This window comes from Gossypium arboreum, chromosome 3, assembly GCF_025698485.1.
Source record: "Gossypium arboreum isolate Shixiya-1 chromosome 3, ASM2569848v2, whole genome shotgun sequence".
In the NCBI taxonomy this organism is placed as follows: Eukaryota; Viridiplantae; Streptophyta; class Magnoliopsida; order Malvales; family Malvaceae; genus Gossypium; species Gossypium arboreum.
The window spans coordinates 166,237-180,789 of NC_069072.1; the positions used below are offsets into that span (position 1 = coordinate 166,237).

At 31.9% G+C, this 14,553-nt stretch overlaps 3 protein-coding genes across 11 annotated transcripts; 2 read left to right on the forward strand and 1 right to left on the reverse strand.

The window, feature by feature from the left end:
* Positions 1 to 34: 34 nt before the first annotated feature.
* On the reverse strand, positions 35 to 2,400 carry LOC108476336 (ras-related protein RABA2a-like). The gene is made up of 2 exons (XM_017778520.2): positions 2,088 to 2,400; positions 35 to 696 (listed from the first exon to the last, which is right to left on the reverse strand). The coding sequence occupies exons 1-2, from the start codon at positions 2,250 to 2,252 to the stop codon at positions 214 to 216; spliced, it is 648 nt and encodes a 215-aa protein (XP_017634009.1). The 5' UTR covers positions 2,253 to 2,400; the 3' UTR covers positions 35 to 213.
* Positions 2,401 to 4,578: 2,178 nt separating this feature from the next.
* Positions 4,579 to 7,103, forward strand: LOC108474857 (uncharacterized). The gene is made up of 3 exons (XM_017776885.2): positions 4,579 to 4,781; positions 5,698 to 5,967; positions 6,817 to 7,103. The coding sequence occupies exons 1-2, from the start codon at positions 4,706 to 4,708 to the stop codon at positions 5,931 to 5,933; spliced, it is 312 nt and encodes a 103-aa protein (XP_017632374.1). The 5' UTR covers positions 4,579 to 4,705; the 3' UTR covers positions 5,934 to 5,967; positions 6,817 to 7,103.
* A 1,396-nt stretch (positions 7,104 to 8,499) lies between these two features.
* LOC108474472 (regulator of nonsense transcripts UPF3-like) lies at positions 8,500 to 14,273 on the forward strand. Of its 9 annotated transcripts, none has more exons than XM_017776407.2 (14): positions 8,500 to 8,656; positions 8,737 to 8,889; positions 9,536 to 9,642; positions 9,897 to 9,992; positions 10,110 to 10,208; positions 10,378 to 10,457; positions 10,863 to 10,976; positions 11,269 to 11,416; positions 11,589 to 11,668; positions 12,047 to 12,488; positions 12,724 to 12,801; positions 12,899 to 13,002; positions 13,095 to 13,147; positions 13,665 to 14,273. In XM_017776407.2, the coding sequence occupies exons 2-13, from the start codon at positions 8,750 to 8,752 to the stop codon at positions 13,131 to 13,133; spliced, it is 1,527 nt and encodes a 508-aa protein (XP_017631896.2). In that variant the 5' UTR covers positions 8,500 to 8,656; positions 8,737 to 8,749; the 3' UTR covers positions 13,134 to 13,147; positions 13,665 to 14,273. The 9 variants fall into 9 exon arrangements, with proteins under 9 accessions (XP_017631896.2, XP_017631893.2, XP_017631898.2 ...); XM_017776404.2 differs by having other exon boundaries at positions 8,500 to 8,634; XM_017776409.2 differs by having other exon boundaries at positions 8,500 to 8,634; positions 12,724 to 12,774.
* The last annotated feature ends 280 nt before the right edge of the window (positions 14,274 to 14,553 follow it).

A 14,553-nucleotide genomic window follows, 5' to 3' on the forward strand; every position in this document is an offset into this window, starting at 1 on the left:
ATTCTCAATTCATGTAACAACTAACTACCGCATATCAAAGAAGGTTACTGCCCACCTTTAAATCATAATCACAAGAAAATTAACATTTCGAGTCAATATAGCAATAGATGGTGCACAGCTATTACATACACCGTAAGCACGAGACAAGCTAAAAGAAAGACAAACTGTAATTAAAAAAGAAGAATTATAATTGTAATGATCAAAGATGGATGTTCAAGATGATGAGCAGCAAGCCTTTTTAGTGTTGGCATCTGGTGCTCCAACAGCGATGGTCTTCCCTTCTTTAATACTTGCAGGTGCCGGGTCATCGGAAGAAAGTGACTTCTTACTCATGATGCGGTATATTTCAGAGAGAATGGTCTGGAAAGCTTTCTCGACATTTATTGCTTCCAGTGCAGATGTCTCAATGAACGAAAGCCCCTCTTTCTCTGCATAGCTTTGACCATCTTCGGTGGAAACCGCACGTAAATGCTTCAAATCAGTTTTGTTCCCGATCAACATAATCACGATATTCGAATCTGCATGGTCCCTGAGTTCCTTCAACCATCGGCTTACATTTTCAAATGTCGTCGGCTTAGTAACATCGTAGACCAAAAGTGCTCCAAGGGCACCCCTATAGTAGGCACTGGTTATTGCTCTATACCGTTCTTGACCAGCAGTGTCCCATATTTGAGCTTTCACAGTCCTTCCCTCAACCTGAAATAACCTATATTAGCAAAATTCAAATAAGACCGAGCCAAAGTTTAGGTGAGGGTAGACTACCCCAGTTCAAGGCATGCCATGGGTCTCATAGAAGATAGAAATTTGGTAATTAAAAATCACCCACCAAATGCTTGTCAAGGAGATAATGAGTACTCAATCAACCCAAATTGGCATTGTTAAAGACCTATCCTTGCGTTGATCGTAACAGCCATTATAGTATAAACAACGAATCATTTTTCTCATATCCTAGCATTGATCGTAACAGCAATTATAGTTTAAACAACGAATCATTTTTCTCATTTCAAAGCGATTTTCATAATATACTTGAAAACTTTGTAGTATTAAAAAGATACCCTTTGATCAAAAACAAAAAATTTCATACTTCGTTAACATCAAATTGAGGAACAGCATGGCCGGGAACCACTCACATTGCTAGGCCTCGGGAATTGGTAAAAGAGCCCATAATCATCTCCATAAAATTGGGCTACAACTGATAACTAAACTTGCCACAGTACCCTCCATAGCAACTAAACTATTGGGATCCCAATTTTACAACTAAATTAATGGGATCCCAAGTTTTACTTATTTAATCATGGAGTTTAACACAATTCAATCATAGATTGGTCAAGCGACACAGCAAACAAGTCCAACTCTAAACAGAGGTAAAACTTGCAATCGATGAAAAAAGTATTAAATTTTGTAGGTAAAAGTACTATGGAACCCCTAGGAGTCAAATTACATTTTGCTCATCTACTCAAAAGAAACAAATTTGTCCCCATATGTTAGATCAAAAAGCAAATCAATACTCATATTAAAAATTTTATCCATTTTTATTATCAAAAACTAATCATTGTTTGTCAGGGAAGAAGTTCGTGTAACTATATGATATTTCTGCAACTACAATAATTTTTAAACAATAAAACAGATAAATATTTTAATAAAAATGATCAATTTATTATTTTATTTAACATTCGATACTACTAATTTATCAATTTTTGAGTAAATAGGATAAAATGCGTTATGACTCCTAGTGCAGGGACTCATAGTACTTTTACAGTTTTTCCATTCGTTTTCTCATAGTAGAGTTCAAAACAAGTCAATCATACCACAATGAGAAACCAACCAAGATCATCAAAACAGAACAGTGAGATTTAGTGAACTCCAATTTTCTAGTTAAACTCTATCACTAAATAGATAATGCAAATGCTATAAAATTTCAAGACAGATATGAAAAATTCAAACTAAAAGAAAGATTAGACAACGAACAAGTCAGATCTACTGCATTCTTGGAACCGGAAATTATACATATAAAAGAACAAAATTACACTTAATTAAAGAAATACAAAGAAAATTAAAGCTGGAGCAACAGGAAATGGGAGATTTACTTGGAGAGTGCGGGTGGCGAATTCAACTCCGATGGTAGATTTAGATTCCAAGCAAAACTCGTTTCGAGTAAATCGGGAAAGTAAGTTAGATTTACCGACACCAGAATCGCCGATCAATACAATCTTGAACAAGTAATCGTATTCCTCGTCCGGTCTCCTCGCCATTATTTTGTTTTATTTTAGAGTCAGAAAAGATTCAGATAAAAAGTCTATATTTTTGAGAAAACAATGGACAGATTTTCAAATCAATTGGCGAAATCGGAACTTCTTGTTTACGTTTTTGGGATTTATGCCGCTGATTTTGCCTCTTCATGATTTTCTTGGCGATATGACTGAAATGCCCCTAAACGTTACTGTATTAGAATTTGATTGGATAAATTTTATTAGAAGTCGCTTGACTATTACTAACTTTATGTTTTGGTCATCAAATTGTGAAAAAATACAATTTGGTCACTAACATTATTTGAATTATTTTTCATTCTTCCTTTAATTCTCTTTTAACTCCCTAATTTATTAACTAAGTATTCGAATGCAGTGATAAAACACATTACTCTCTTATCAAGAGAAGTTAAGTTCGAACCTGAGACAATTTTATTGCTAGGAGTATAATCACTTGAATTTATACTCTTATGCCAAAACATCCCCTACGCCATTATAATTACTTGGGGAAGCATCGTTAGAATACCTTCAAGGATAACCATCACATTGGGTCTTGTCTCATTTAATGATTTCAATTCCTCAAGCTCGTCAACTCTTAGAAAAATCAAATCCAATTCATTCATTAAATTCATAAATCCTCGAAAATGTCATAACTGCCTTCGTTGTAACGCTCAAGACCTCATCATGTAACTTTAGTGTTGTAACAATTTTCTTTTTCATTTCTTGAAGTTTTTTTGATAGAGTTTTGTTTTGCTTTGCTTGTTAATTATTTCCGGATCAAATAGACAAAACTATTTTAATAGTTACCACATAAATTTATATTTTTAGATGAAATCAAAATATTTTTCATATTCTTTTACTTTCAATAGAAATTAATATTTTGGAGTTCCCTCCTAATAATTTTTCTATGTAAATTTTTGAACGAGTTCTAACTTGAAAGTTTGAATTATGCTTTGAAGTTTTAAACTCATACCCTTTTCGGTTAGAAAGAAACTCGCTACCGTGCCAAGACAATCAGCTCATATTTAGCACGCTCTTCAATAAGACTACGACAAATTAAGTAGTTGCCCAAAATAGGTTATACAATTGATAATTGTGTTCATCAAATTGTACGTCTAGTTTCTTAAATAAATTTTGATTTATGTACTTCGCGAGTTTCAAAATTATTGGTGAATCAAAAATAACAGTTTACTTTTATTTTTTATTTTCATTTTAACGGTTGATGGAGTGACAAGTAAGTCTCATTGACCGTCGATTATTTTAAAGTAGAAAGAAGATATATATTTTTTACAAATTTTAAATATTTTTATTGTTCTTTAAAATTTTTTGACTAATCAACGTCGATCAACAATTACATTCAGTGATCAACATTTGTCAATGTGAGAAATGAGAATAGTTAAAGGGCTTAGTCGTAAGTAAAGCTAAAAAGAGGCATACACCAAAGCCCAAATGATTATTATCTCTGATGTAAAATGCATTGCAGCCAACACCCTTTTTCCGTTTCGTTAAACGTAAGTTGTGTAGGTAAGCATTCATATTCATTACGGTTCGTACCTAACTCGCTACTTCCTTCGCAACATTTTCTTAAAAGAAATCCAACAATAAATTTTAACTAATAATATTAATTCCAATAAAATTATTAAAACATTAGAATACTATTTAGCATAAGGAGTTTTTCATTTTATTTTTATTGAATAAAGGAAGGATGTTCGAAAAGCATAACAAAATAAATAACTAAACATCGTTATTTTTATTTTTAATATTAATTTTATTATAAATTTTTATCATATATCATTCTTTTTGATGCAATAATTAAATTATTTATAGTCTCTTCTCAACCTTTAAATAAAAGATAATGCGTTTCAACGCATTTAAAATCACATCTTTTTATATTGACAGTTATGTATGAAATGATCACCTTAAAATATATGTGATATATATATTAATATTATTTAAGTTTTTTAAATGTATGTATTTATATATAATGAGAGGGAGTAGGAGTAGGAGTAGGAGAAGGAGTATTTCATTTTAACCTTTGCTATTACAAAACGGACTCGTTTTTTTTTAATTTAAGCTTAAATATTTTTAGTACAATTAAAAAGTAATTTTACCCAATTTTTAATCACTTTACATTTTTAGTACATTTTTAATTGAAAATTTCAGAATATTATCTATTTTTATGTTAACAAAATTAACTATATAAAAAATTAACTAAAACGAAATACTCACCACATTGAGGTGTACCAAATTCTCGTAAACAAAAAGTTAAATAAAAAAACAAAATTCCAAGCTGGGAGTTAGATTTGAAAAAGTAAAAATAGATGGGGCCAACATTACAAAATCCGCGTCTTTGTAAGTCTCGTTATTGGAAAAAAAAAAAAAGAGAAAGAATATAATCGCATTGGAGGCCAAACGAGACCGATTCCTCTTTCTCTGCCAAGGGAGAGAGATTTGAGACGATGACTGAAATTTCAAAAAGTAGATCGCTCCGTTTCTTACTGTTTTTCGCTTCCGTTTCTCTACACTTTATCTCAGGTTTGCTTCTTAGATCGCTTATACTCAATTATTTTTCTAAAGAATTTTTATGTTTTTTGAATTGTATTATCAAATTATTCTGGTCGAATTTCGAATCATTAATGGCTTGGAAATTAAGTTTATTCTATTTCTGATTTATGCAGTTGATTTGTTCGTTGAGATCGGACAATTTTTATGTACCGAGTCATGCAAATCTCACATTTACTTTTGTTTGATTACTTCATGAAAACTTTCTATTTTTTCTGTCTTTACTATTGTTTAATATTCTCTATTTGGTTGTTGATAAAATTAGCATCTAATGGACATGAAAATAAAAGCAATTTTTTGTTTCTTTTTCTCTTCTTTCGGGGAAGGATGGAAATTGGGGAAGGACTCTTCTTTTTAAATTTAAATTGCAAAGCTTCTTTTGTTTCGCTTGTGAGAATTTGTTACTAGGAGGAATTTTAGCCATAAAGATAGTACTTGTAAGTTGAAAGAATGAATCCGTGATCCAAAGTTTCTTTTCTGAATTTCAAACTTGTAATAGATCTGCTATTTAGTGGTTTAAGTAGGCAATTAGTATATTTAATTGTTTATAGCATGATCATACTAAGTTGGGCTTGAAATCCAACCTACTTGTACAGATTTCCATGAAATTTTAGGAAATTATGATGATTGATTAATGGAGTCCATATGGAACTACGTTATCATGCATAACTGATCTAGATAATTGTAGATTTGTTGCTGACATTGCATGAAGATGGTTCCATATTCCTTGGATTTGGTTTACTTGCTTTGTAGCCTTACTTGAATCCTTTTGTCGAGGGGCACTGATTATGTTGCTGTAATAGACTTCAAATTCTACATTGTTCTCATTGCTGCTTACCAAATTAATGAAAGTATTGAACAAGTTGCTTCAATTTGTTTCAAATTTCAGGTTTTTCTGATGACTCTAAAGGTTCAAACAACAGCTCAAAGACAAAATCTAATGCGATTAATAATACTGGGACCAAGGTAATCTTCATAGTGCTTGGACTTGTTGCAGTTGGGTTGTTTTCATTTTTCCTTTTCAAGTTGTGGCAAAAGAAGAAACGAGACGAACAATATGCCCGTCTTTTGAAGTTGTTTGAAGAAGATGATGAGCTCGAGGTCGAGCTTGGCCTGCGGGACTAGCAGCACATTGAGAACTGAGCTCATCCTAATTGAGGTGTGTATATAAATTGTCTTTCTGGTTCTCAATTACCAACATTTAGTGATCCCTTGTTTTTTTTTTTGCATGGAGGAAATAAATTTCTTTTATCCATATTTGTATTCTAGTAGTTGGACACCACACATAATGATCAAGTGTAAATGAAGAACATTGCAAACATTTTCACTGATCTAAACTTTGGGGCTCACCTTTTGGGCACTCCCTGTGCATGTTAAAGTTTGACACTCAAGTCTATATCCTTATGCGTCTTCGAATATTTGTTTCCCTTACATGTGCCTATGCATACAACACATGACTAGGGACTTAGTTCCTTCATTGCTGTGGAATGTCAACCTTGTCTTGGTGTTGTCTGATTCTTGACAATCATTCGCTTCATGTTGAATTTTTCCGTTGATACCTTCTGCAATGATTGTTGTTATGTGGTTTTACATTAAAGAAAATTAGAAAGATAGAAAATTGAATGAGTAGAAAAATAGAAAGAAAGAAAATATATTCTCTTTCCATTTGTGTGCTTGGTATGAAGGATGGACAAATTGAAAGAGAAAGTAATTTTATATCTATTCATTGCTTGGTAGAGTTGAAAAATGCATAAATTTGAAATAAGTTACATCTCTCTCTCTCATTTTCTCTTGTCTTATCATTCTAATCTAGAATGATTTGTTTTTATGCATTAAGATGGAAAATTGTAATCTCTCTTGTTTTCTTTTCTTTTCTACCAAACATGAACACAAACACAAAAACAAACTTTATTTTTTTTTCTCTCACTTTTCCAGTCAACCTAGCACAAATTTTATGTTTTATTCATTTAGCTGTTGACACCAAGTTTAATTGCTCTTTGATGTACAGGCTTAAATGGCAACAATGGCTTGTGTGTTGTTTAGGAATCTCATTTTTGTGAAGGACAATGTCAGGATTTTAGGCATATGCTGTGGTGAGGTCTGATAATTTTTCAACCTTAAAGTTGTACTATTTGTAATGATATGTTGGAATTTATTATGAATTTAAGTTTTTTGTGGATGCTTAGAAATGAGGTTGGTCGGTTACCATTTTGTACAAGATGTTTGAAAGAAAAGTTAGTTCATTGTTTGTAAAGTTGTTATTTTTATATCCATTCTCAATTTTAGAGATGAAAATATGTTAGACAATTTCCTATCAACTATGGTTTAATATATAAAAAAAAATTTGACTAACAAAATAATCAGATAGTGGTACATAGCGTACAATATGTATCTCATTTTGGTATACATGGATCAAATAGATAGAACTATTAATAGAAGGGTCAATTTTATCTTTGATCTAATATATAATGATTAATTTATTTATTTTTAATAAAATAAATAACATGTAATTCAATTATTAATACAAAAGTATTATGAGAATTTTGCCGCTCATCCTCGAGAAAATCTGGGAAATTAGGGATGAATCAAAAGTCACGGGAAAACTCGAGAAGAATGACAGATGGAATTTAACCTACGTGAAAGTGGATATTTTATTGCACGTAGGAACACAATATCATACTATGCATGCCAATTAAAATTTATTAATATTTCTATACGAAATAGATTCATAATGGTTCAAGAAAAATATTAATAAAAAGTGCATTGAATTTAATTACTCTATTGTTTTTTAATTCTAGTGTATCAAACAAAATTAAATGTATTTATTAAAAACACATTATAATTTTTAAAATAAAAATATATATTAATTTAATTTTTTATTAAAATATATACAGGAAAATTATAAATTTAGAACATAAATATGTGTCTAAAAACAACATATAGTAAATAATAAAATATATAATTTGAAATTAATTAATAATAACAAATGAAATGTGTACAATGTTAAAATGAAAATAATTATTTATTATTATATTTTCATCAATTTTGAGTCATGTCAAGTTAATTTGTGACACTAACTCAATTAACAATATTATTAATATACAATTAATAAAAATAATAAATTATATACAATAAAATTAAAATGTATAAAAATATCAAAATAAATCTTTAGTAGAATAATAAATTAAATGTTTCACTAATTAATTGGTTTGGGTTTAAATTTGAAATAAATATATTTTATTGATTTTTGTTAAGTTATTAACCATGTAAATATTGGATATATTTGGAAATCAACAAAGTATTTTTTATTATATATTTATATAAGACATATTATTATATATTTATATAAGACATATGACCTAAGATGTAAATGGTTAAGGGTGTTACCGCCCTAGTTGTATTAGTCGTATTTATTGTTCGAGCTTTGTCATATTATTGTAATCTAAAAAAGAAAATTATTAATTATAGAAATATTATATTTTAGAAAGAATTGGGAAATTTTAAGTTATTGAAAATAAATTAAATTACTTTTGTTAGAGTCACATCAATTAATTAATTATTAAAATTAATTGATTTTCTTTGTTTGAAAAGGAACTTAAAGTAAATGTAATTAATTAATTAATTAAACATTTTCTGATTTTTTTGAAATTAGTACAAGGCAATTACAATTTAAAATCATATTATTAAAACAAAATATTTATTATTATCCCATTCTTAAATTTCTTCTACTCTACCACTCCTGCATGGCGATTTGGGCTTTCTTTCGCAAAAATTAGAATTCCGTACTTCTAATCGATCGATCATCAACTCCTTTATACAAGAAGATGTGATCTCACACTGTTTATCGCGTTTGTTTTCGAAGCCGGCTTTTAGTAAAACACAATTGTCGAATTCATTTCAGGAGTAATTTTTTTTGTGGTGTTTTTAGGGTTCCGGCAGGCATGAAGCGGACTTTGGATCGAACCAAAGTGGTTCTCCGCCACTTGCCACCGTCCATTACGGAGACCATGCTCATGGAACAAGTCGATAGTGCCTTTGCTGGCCGTTACAACTGGTTTTCCTTCCGTCCAGGAAAGAACCGGTTAGTTTCTCTTTTATTTCTTAATTACATTCTTAATTACACTTTTTTTTATTATTATCCCTGTTTTTCTTGTTCCTATTTTTGTTATGACTATCTCTTTTTAGTTTGGTTTTCCCCCATTTATTCAAGGGTGTGTTTGCATGGCCTTTTTTGTTTTGCATTTACTGCATTATTACTGTTTTAGCAATAACAGTCGTTATTTTTAAATGAATATTGTTTTATATTCCCATTTATATTAGGTTTCTTATCTGCAGATTATGTAATTTTTTGGGTTTAACGCTAGTCTGTTGGAAATGGGCTTCGTTTCATTTTGCTTAATATTTGGCTTTCCTTTGCTTAATTGACAACTCAGTTTCAGTCACCTCATCATTCCTTTTATCCTCATACAAGTTCCTCTGCTCTTTGTAGGAGTCTGCCTCTGCTATAAAGTAAGTTTATTAACAGGGAAGGAGATTTTGCCATGTTCTAGATCCTTTTAATCAAATATGAATGTACGATGTAGATACTGTTGAGAGACTAAATCATGCAGTTGGTCTTGCATATATTTCTGTTCTAGCTTTTGTTTAATTGTTTATAGCCAGAATTCCGTAGTGAGCATACACAAAAAAGATATTATCTTATTGTAGTTTTCAAAATTATTTTGCAGTCAGAAGCATCAGTCTTGTTCCAGACTGTACATAGACTTCAAGAGCCCTGAGGATGTCTTGGAGTTTGCAGAGTTCTTTAATGGTCATGTGTTTGTTAATGAGAAAGGTAATTGATGAACTTCAAGATTGATATAGTGTCACATGAATTTTTATTGCGGAGTATATCTCTTTTAACTAACAGCCAGAAATCTATGAGTTGTTTGGAGATGTTAGATCATCTTCATTGCCAAAACAAAAATGATTTTTTTTGACAGAATCAGGATCTAGTCTTGACAAGCTTATGAATGATCTATCATTTTTTTAATTAATCTGCTTTCATTAGCCTTTTTCAAAGTAAATGAATTATTTCGCTTCTTTTAGGGGCACAGTTTAAAACTATTGTTGAGTATGCACCTTCCCAAGGCGTTCCCACGCTCTGGGCTAAAAATGATGATTGTGAAGGGACTATATTCAAAGGTAATAAGCTGTCTTGCTTTTTAAGTATAGCTCAACTCTAAAATGGATTGAATTTCTACCCATACATGCAACTATCTTCCTGTTCATAAATACAAGTCTTTCTTGATGAACATCTAGATCCTGAGTATTTGGAGTTCCTTGAATTTCTTGCGAAGCCAGTCGAGAATCTTCCTAGTGCAGAGATACAATTAGAGAGGAGGGAGGCTGAAAGAGTTGGTTAGTCACACAAATATTTTCACATATGCACCTTGAAGTTTTATTATCAGAAAATGAAAACAAATAAGTTTTTTTTTTTTTGGTTACATGACAAAAATTTTATTAGTGCGAAATTTGGTGTCTTTATGCATTGATATTTTTCAATCATGCCATTAATGTCTTTTTTCAGGTGCACTGAAGGATTCTTCCATAGTTACACCTTTAATGGATTTTGTTAGACGGAAAAGAGCTGCTAAGGTTGGATCACGGGTAATATATTATAATTACAGTAACAGACCAGTTAACAGTAAATCATCACTTCTGTTTTGTTTAGTATCATTTCTTTGTGTTTTATCATCAAGCTCTAGAGTCAAATAGTCATTTCTTTGGTTTGTTGGCTGCAATATAAAAGTAATTTGATAGAGTAGTACCTGTCAAAAATCAATCCATGACATCAACCAATGAGAATTAATTTCTGAAGAAATACAAATTACTAAGGACGAATAGTTTTCACCTTCCACCTTTTTTGACGTACTATATTTCAGTCTGAAAATTTTCCTTTCCTGGTTTATTTTATCATGTGCTAAATTACTTGCTGATTTACTTTAGTTCTTTCATGTGAACTGCTTGGGCCAATGGCTACAACTTTGGAATTCTTATAATATTCTATGACAGAAGTCACTGTCTAATGGGAAACTTAGCAGAAGAGCTGGTGGACAATCTGGTGGGATTCCAAGTTCAGCATCATCAAAAAGAGGTTCTGAAAAGAGGCGGGGTTCTACTACAATGGTATGCATATAGTAATGGTGTATAGATTTTTAGGTTCAATAAAACACTAATGTGTGAACTGTGAAATTGTTGTACATTCTTCGCTTTTGCTGTAAAATAATGAACAGATGAGTTCATTAACATATTAGAGCACATTGTACAACAAATATAAAAGTTCTGGGGAATAATTTCTTTCATATGCTATGTAAAGACGATGAAGTGTTAAATTGGATATTTTTAGATTCATTTTGGATTTCCTCATAAAATGTTGGGAGTTTATGCATCATAAATACCTTGTCTTATATGGTGGCAGTATGTTCTAAGGGATAGCTTGAAAAATGCAAGTGGCAAAGACAAATCAACATACATTCTGGTTTCTAGAAGAGATGAGCAGCAACTTTCCAATAAGCCTGTTATTTTGGCATCATCTGTGGGAACTGAAGTATCTGAAGAGGAAAGCGGTAAATGCCTAATAAAATCCATTATCATTTTCCGGTGTTAAATGAGCTATTACCCTACATTATCTCTTGTTATTTATTTGTTGGCATGATACCAGTCAAAGAGCTTTCTTGTTTGTGGTTGCATTCCCAAGTTTCATGTGTCAAATTTAAAGCCTCATTCTCACTTTTCCAGGAGCTACTAGAATTACTGATGCCGATAAAAATAAAGTTCTGCTTCTGAAAGGGAAAGGGAAAGAGAAAGAAATTTCTCATGTGAGCCTCTTGTTCCTCTTTTTCTCATATTCTAGTGGTTCTACTATTCAGTCATTGTTTATGTTTCTGTTATTCATTCCTTGTTCTGATGGAGGCCTGGACTAACTGAATAGGGTGCATGAGTGCATACTTATGGAAAATGAGAGTGAGAATTTTAGGAGTTGGAGCGGGGTTGAGGGGGTTAACTTGCAGGAGATAAGAACATGGTTCCGCTCATTATTTGTTTGATCTTGTTATTGCTAGATGCTTTGTTGTTTTGGCATAGTTTGCACATGCACTGCACCGGCCCCACTATTATCAATTCATACAAGCAACCGCTGTAGTTCTCTCTAATTTCCTTGAATGTTACATTCTTTATAATGATGATTCTTTGCACAGGTGGCTGGAAGTATATTGCATCAACAGAATTTTACATCTCCAATTAAAACAATACTTCGTTCAACTCCTACCAAACTGAACTCACGACGCGAAAACAGAATAATTAGAGGCATACTGTTAAACAAGGATTCTCGTCAAAGTCAGTGTCCCGGCTTCCAGTCAGAGCAGCATATTGAGACCTCAAATTTGAAAAAAGAGAGACGACCTCCTTGGCATCCACAAGCAAATTTAGGTTTGAAGGATGCATGCAATGCTTCAGATGGTAACGTTGCTGGGAATCACTTGCATGGTGCTAAGAAGCTAGAAAGACGTAGCAGAAACAAAGATAGAACAGATCATGGTGTTTGGACCCTTCGCCATTCTGATGGATCATGTGCTAGTGATGAGTCCTTGCCATCATCTGCTTCTCAATCTGCGCAGATACTTATAGATTCTTCAGAAGGTATGGCTATATGGGTCTGTTAAATCTTCGTAATATGGTTCCTTTTGGGATATTATTGTCCTAGGGATTGTCCATAATTAAGTTGGAGCTGATTGCTACCATGACACAAAAGCAAAATCAACCTGTGTGTGTTTGTGTTATGTGCTCAGTTAGTAGCAGCAACTCAAGATTGCAGAAAACAGAGCTTTATTTTATCAAGATAACTTTGGAGTTCCTTTTTCTGAAAATTGTCCAGGAGCTTGTGGCGATACTAAAGTTGATTTCTCAAGTGTTGGGAGCTGCAAAGGTAAAACTTTTGCAAGTGAACATAATGGTTAGTTTCGATTTTGGGAGCTGAAACTCTAGGTGTCTGTCAAGTGTATATTTGCAAGTTTCACATTTCATTTACTTCTATTTTTGAAATCATGCAGGATCCAGTAAGCACATCAGCCGTCGTGTAGCAGTTGCCAATGGATCATCTGCTGTGAATGATGGGAAACCAGGGAAAAGAGCCAATGTGTATGGTTCTCATGAGGTGGTCAAACTATTCCTGAATATCTTATTTCTTTATTTGTTTTCTCCTACATTTTTACCAACCAAGTTTCTGTCCATTCTCTATATTTGCAGAAACAAGTATGGGTACAGAAATCTAGTTCTGGTTCTTAGTGAATTTTAAAATGGTAAGTACTTGATTGTGAACTTTGCCATTTACCCGTAATAATTTATTTATTATAATCTGAGTCAATGTTTTACCAGCTAAAATTTTTATAGTAGATTAGAGAAAATTGAAAAAACATTTATTCATTGAAAGAAAGTAGGTTTTTAGAAGCTTAAAGCCTGCTGGAGAATCTCAAGGTAAGGGAACTAAAAAGTGTGGTGCACTTCTTGATAGCGTTTGTGAGCTGATGATCGTCCTATTGTTATAAATGATTTGCGTTGTTGACAATATCTTGAATTCCACATTGATCACAATTATCAATTAAGGGTATTAAATCTGCTTGAAGAGCAGATTCTCTTCCTCTTAGTTGTGGAAATTTTTGGTCTTTTTAGTAGCACTGTTAGCTTTCATTATTAACTTAAATTTCCATGAGGAGTATGTAGTGGTGTTGGAAAAAGCTTCTGATTGCATGGTCAACACCTTTCTGCTTGATTAGTTCAATTTCAAATTACATTCATTCTTCAACCATTATTTTGCAGAAAATTGCTTAGTCAGTTGAATTTCAACATCCGAGTGTGCGCTTGCTTTTGCCGGAGACAGTCTTAATTTCTGGTGTAATCAATGTTTTGGCCATAAAGCGAAGTAGAGAAAGGCTGGTTCAGTTGAAGAGGTTGCAGATACTATTTTAACTTAATACTTGGTTGATGAAAATCTCAATGTTAATAATACTTGATGGATTGAAGAAACCTTGATCTTGGTCAAAGATGGCACAGCATATAAGGAACAAGAAACATAGAGAAATAAAAGGCTATTATCGTCACAGCTTCCTGGTGTGGTTGAATATTCATAATCCTCTGATTCGTGCCATTGGGGTTGATTTCTTGCTTTAGCTTAGCTGGAGCTGTAAATATCAATCTAGAGAATTTGTCTTTTGTCTAGATTATAGTCATTATAATTATAAAGCCTCTTGTGGTGCTGTCTCCCATATACGTCTATTTTTAAGACTATAAATAGAGTTGGCACTTGTCTCCCTAGTATTTAAGCGAAGGGGAACATTTACCCACTGTTTTAGGGAATTGCAGTGATTTAGACAAGTAAATTAATTTACTTGCTTACCCAGCTAGATGATTTCTATTTGGAGCTAAAAACTTTTGACTTTAGACTACAAGCCAATTATATTCCTAACAAAATTAAATAAAAAAGAGACATTGAAGTTCAAGACTTTATAATAAAACCAACCCATATCACCTAATTCTGTGGAAATCGTTTCCACATTAGCTATAAAGTTTCGTTGCCATTGAAAAATTTTAGTTTCATTTTAACATTATAATGTTTTTTATATTCCTTTCGGGTAAAATTTGGATTTGGATTTTATTTATTATAAGAATGAGATACATATGTACAAATTCATTTTAAGATTATCATAAT

What these genes read in the sequence shown, in the direction of transcription:
- LOC108474857 (XM_017776885.2), top strand. Translation starts at nt 4,706, where the DNA reads ATGACTGAAATTTCAAAAAGTAGATCGCTCCGTTTCTTACTGTTTTTC. An exon ending in TTCTCTACACTTTATCTCAG is followed by an intron (nt 4,782 to 5,697) that starts GTTTGCTTCTTA and finishes TTCAAATTTCAG; the next exon opens with GTTTTTCTGATGACTCTAAA.
- LOC108474472 (XM_017776404.2), top strand. An exon ending in GGCGGGGTTCTACTACAATG is followed by an intron (nt 10,977 to 11,268) that starts GTATGCATATAG and finishes ATATGGTGGCAG; the next exon opens with TATGTTCTAAGGGATAGCTT. An exon ending in AGTATCTGAAGAGGAAAGCG is followed by an intron (nt 11,417 to 11,588) that starts GTAAATGCCTAA and finishes TCACTTTTCCAG; the next exon opens with GAGCTACTAGAATTACTGAT.
- LOC108476336 (XM_017778520.2), bottom strand. Translation starts at nt 2,252, where the DNA reads ATGGCGAGGAGACCGGACGAGGAATACGATTACTTGTTCAAGATTGTA. An exon ending in TCGCCACCCGCACTCTCCAA is followed by an intron (nt 697 to 2,087) that starts GTAAATCTCCCA and finishes AGGTTATTTCAG; the next exon opens with GTTGAGGGAAGGACTGTGAA.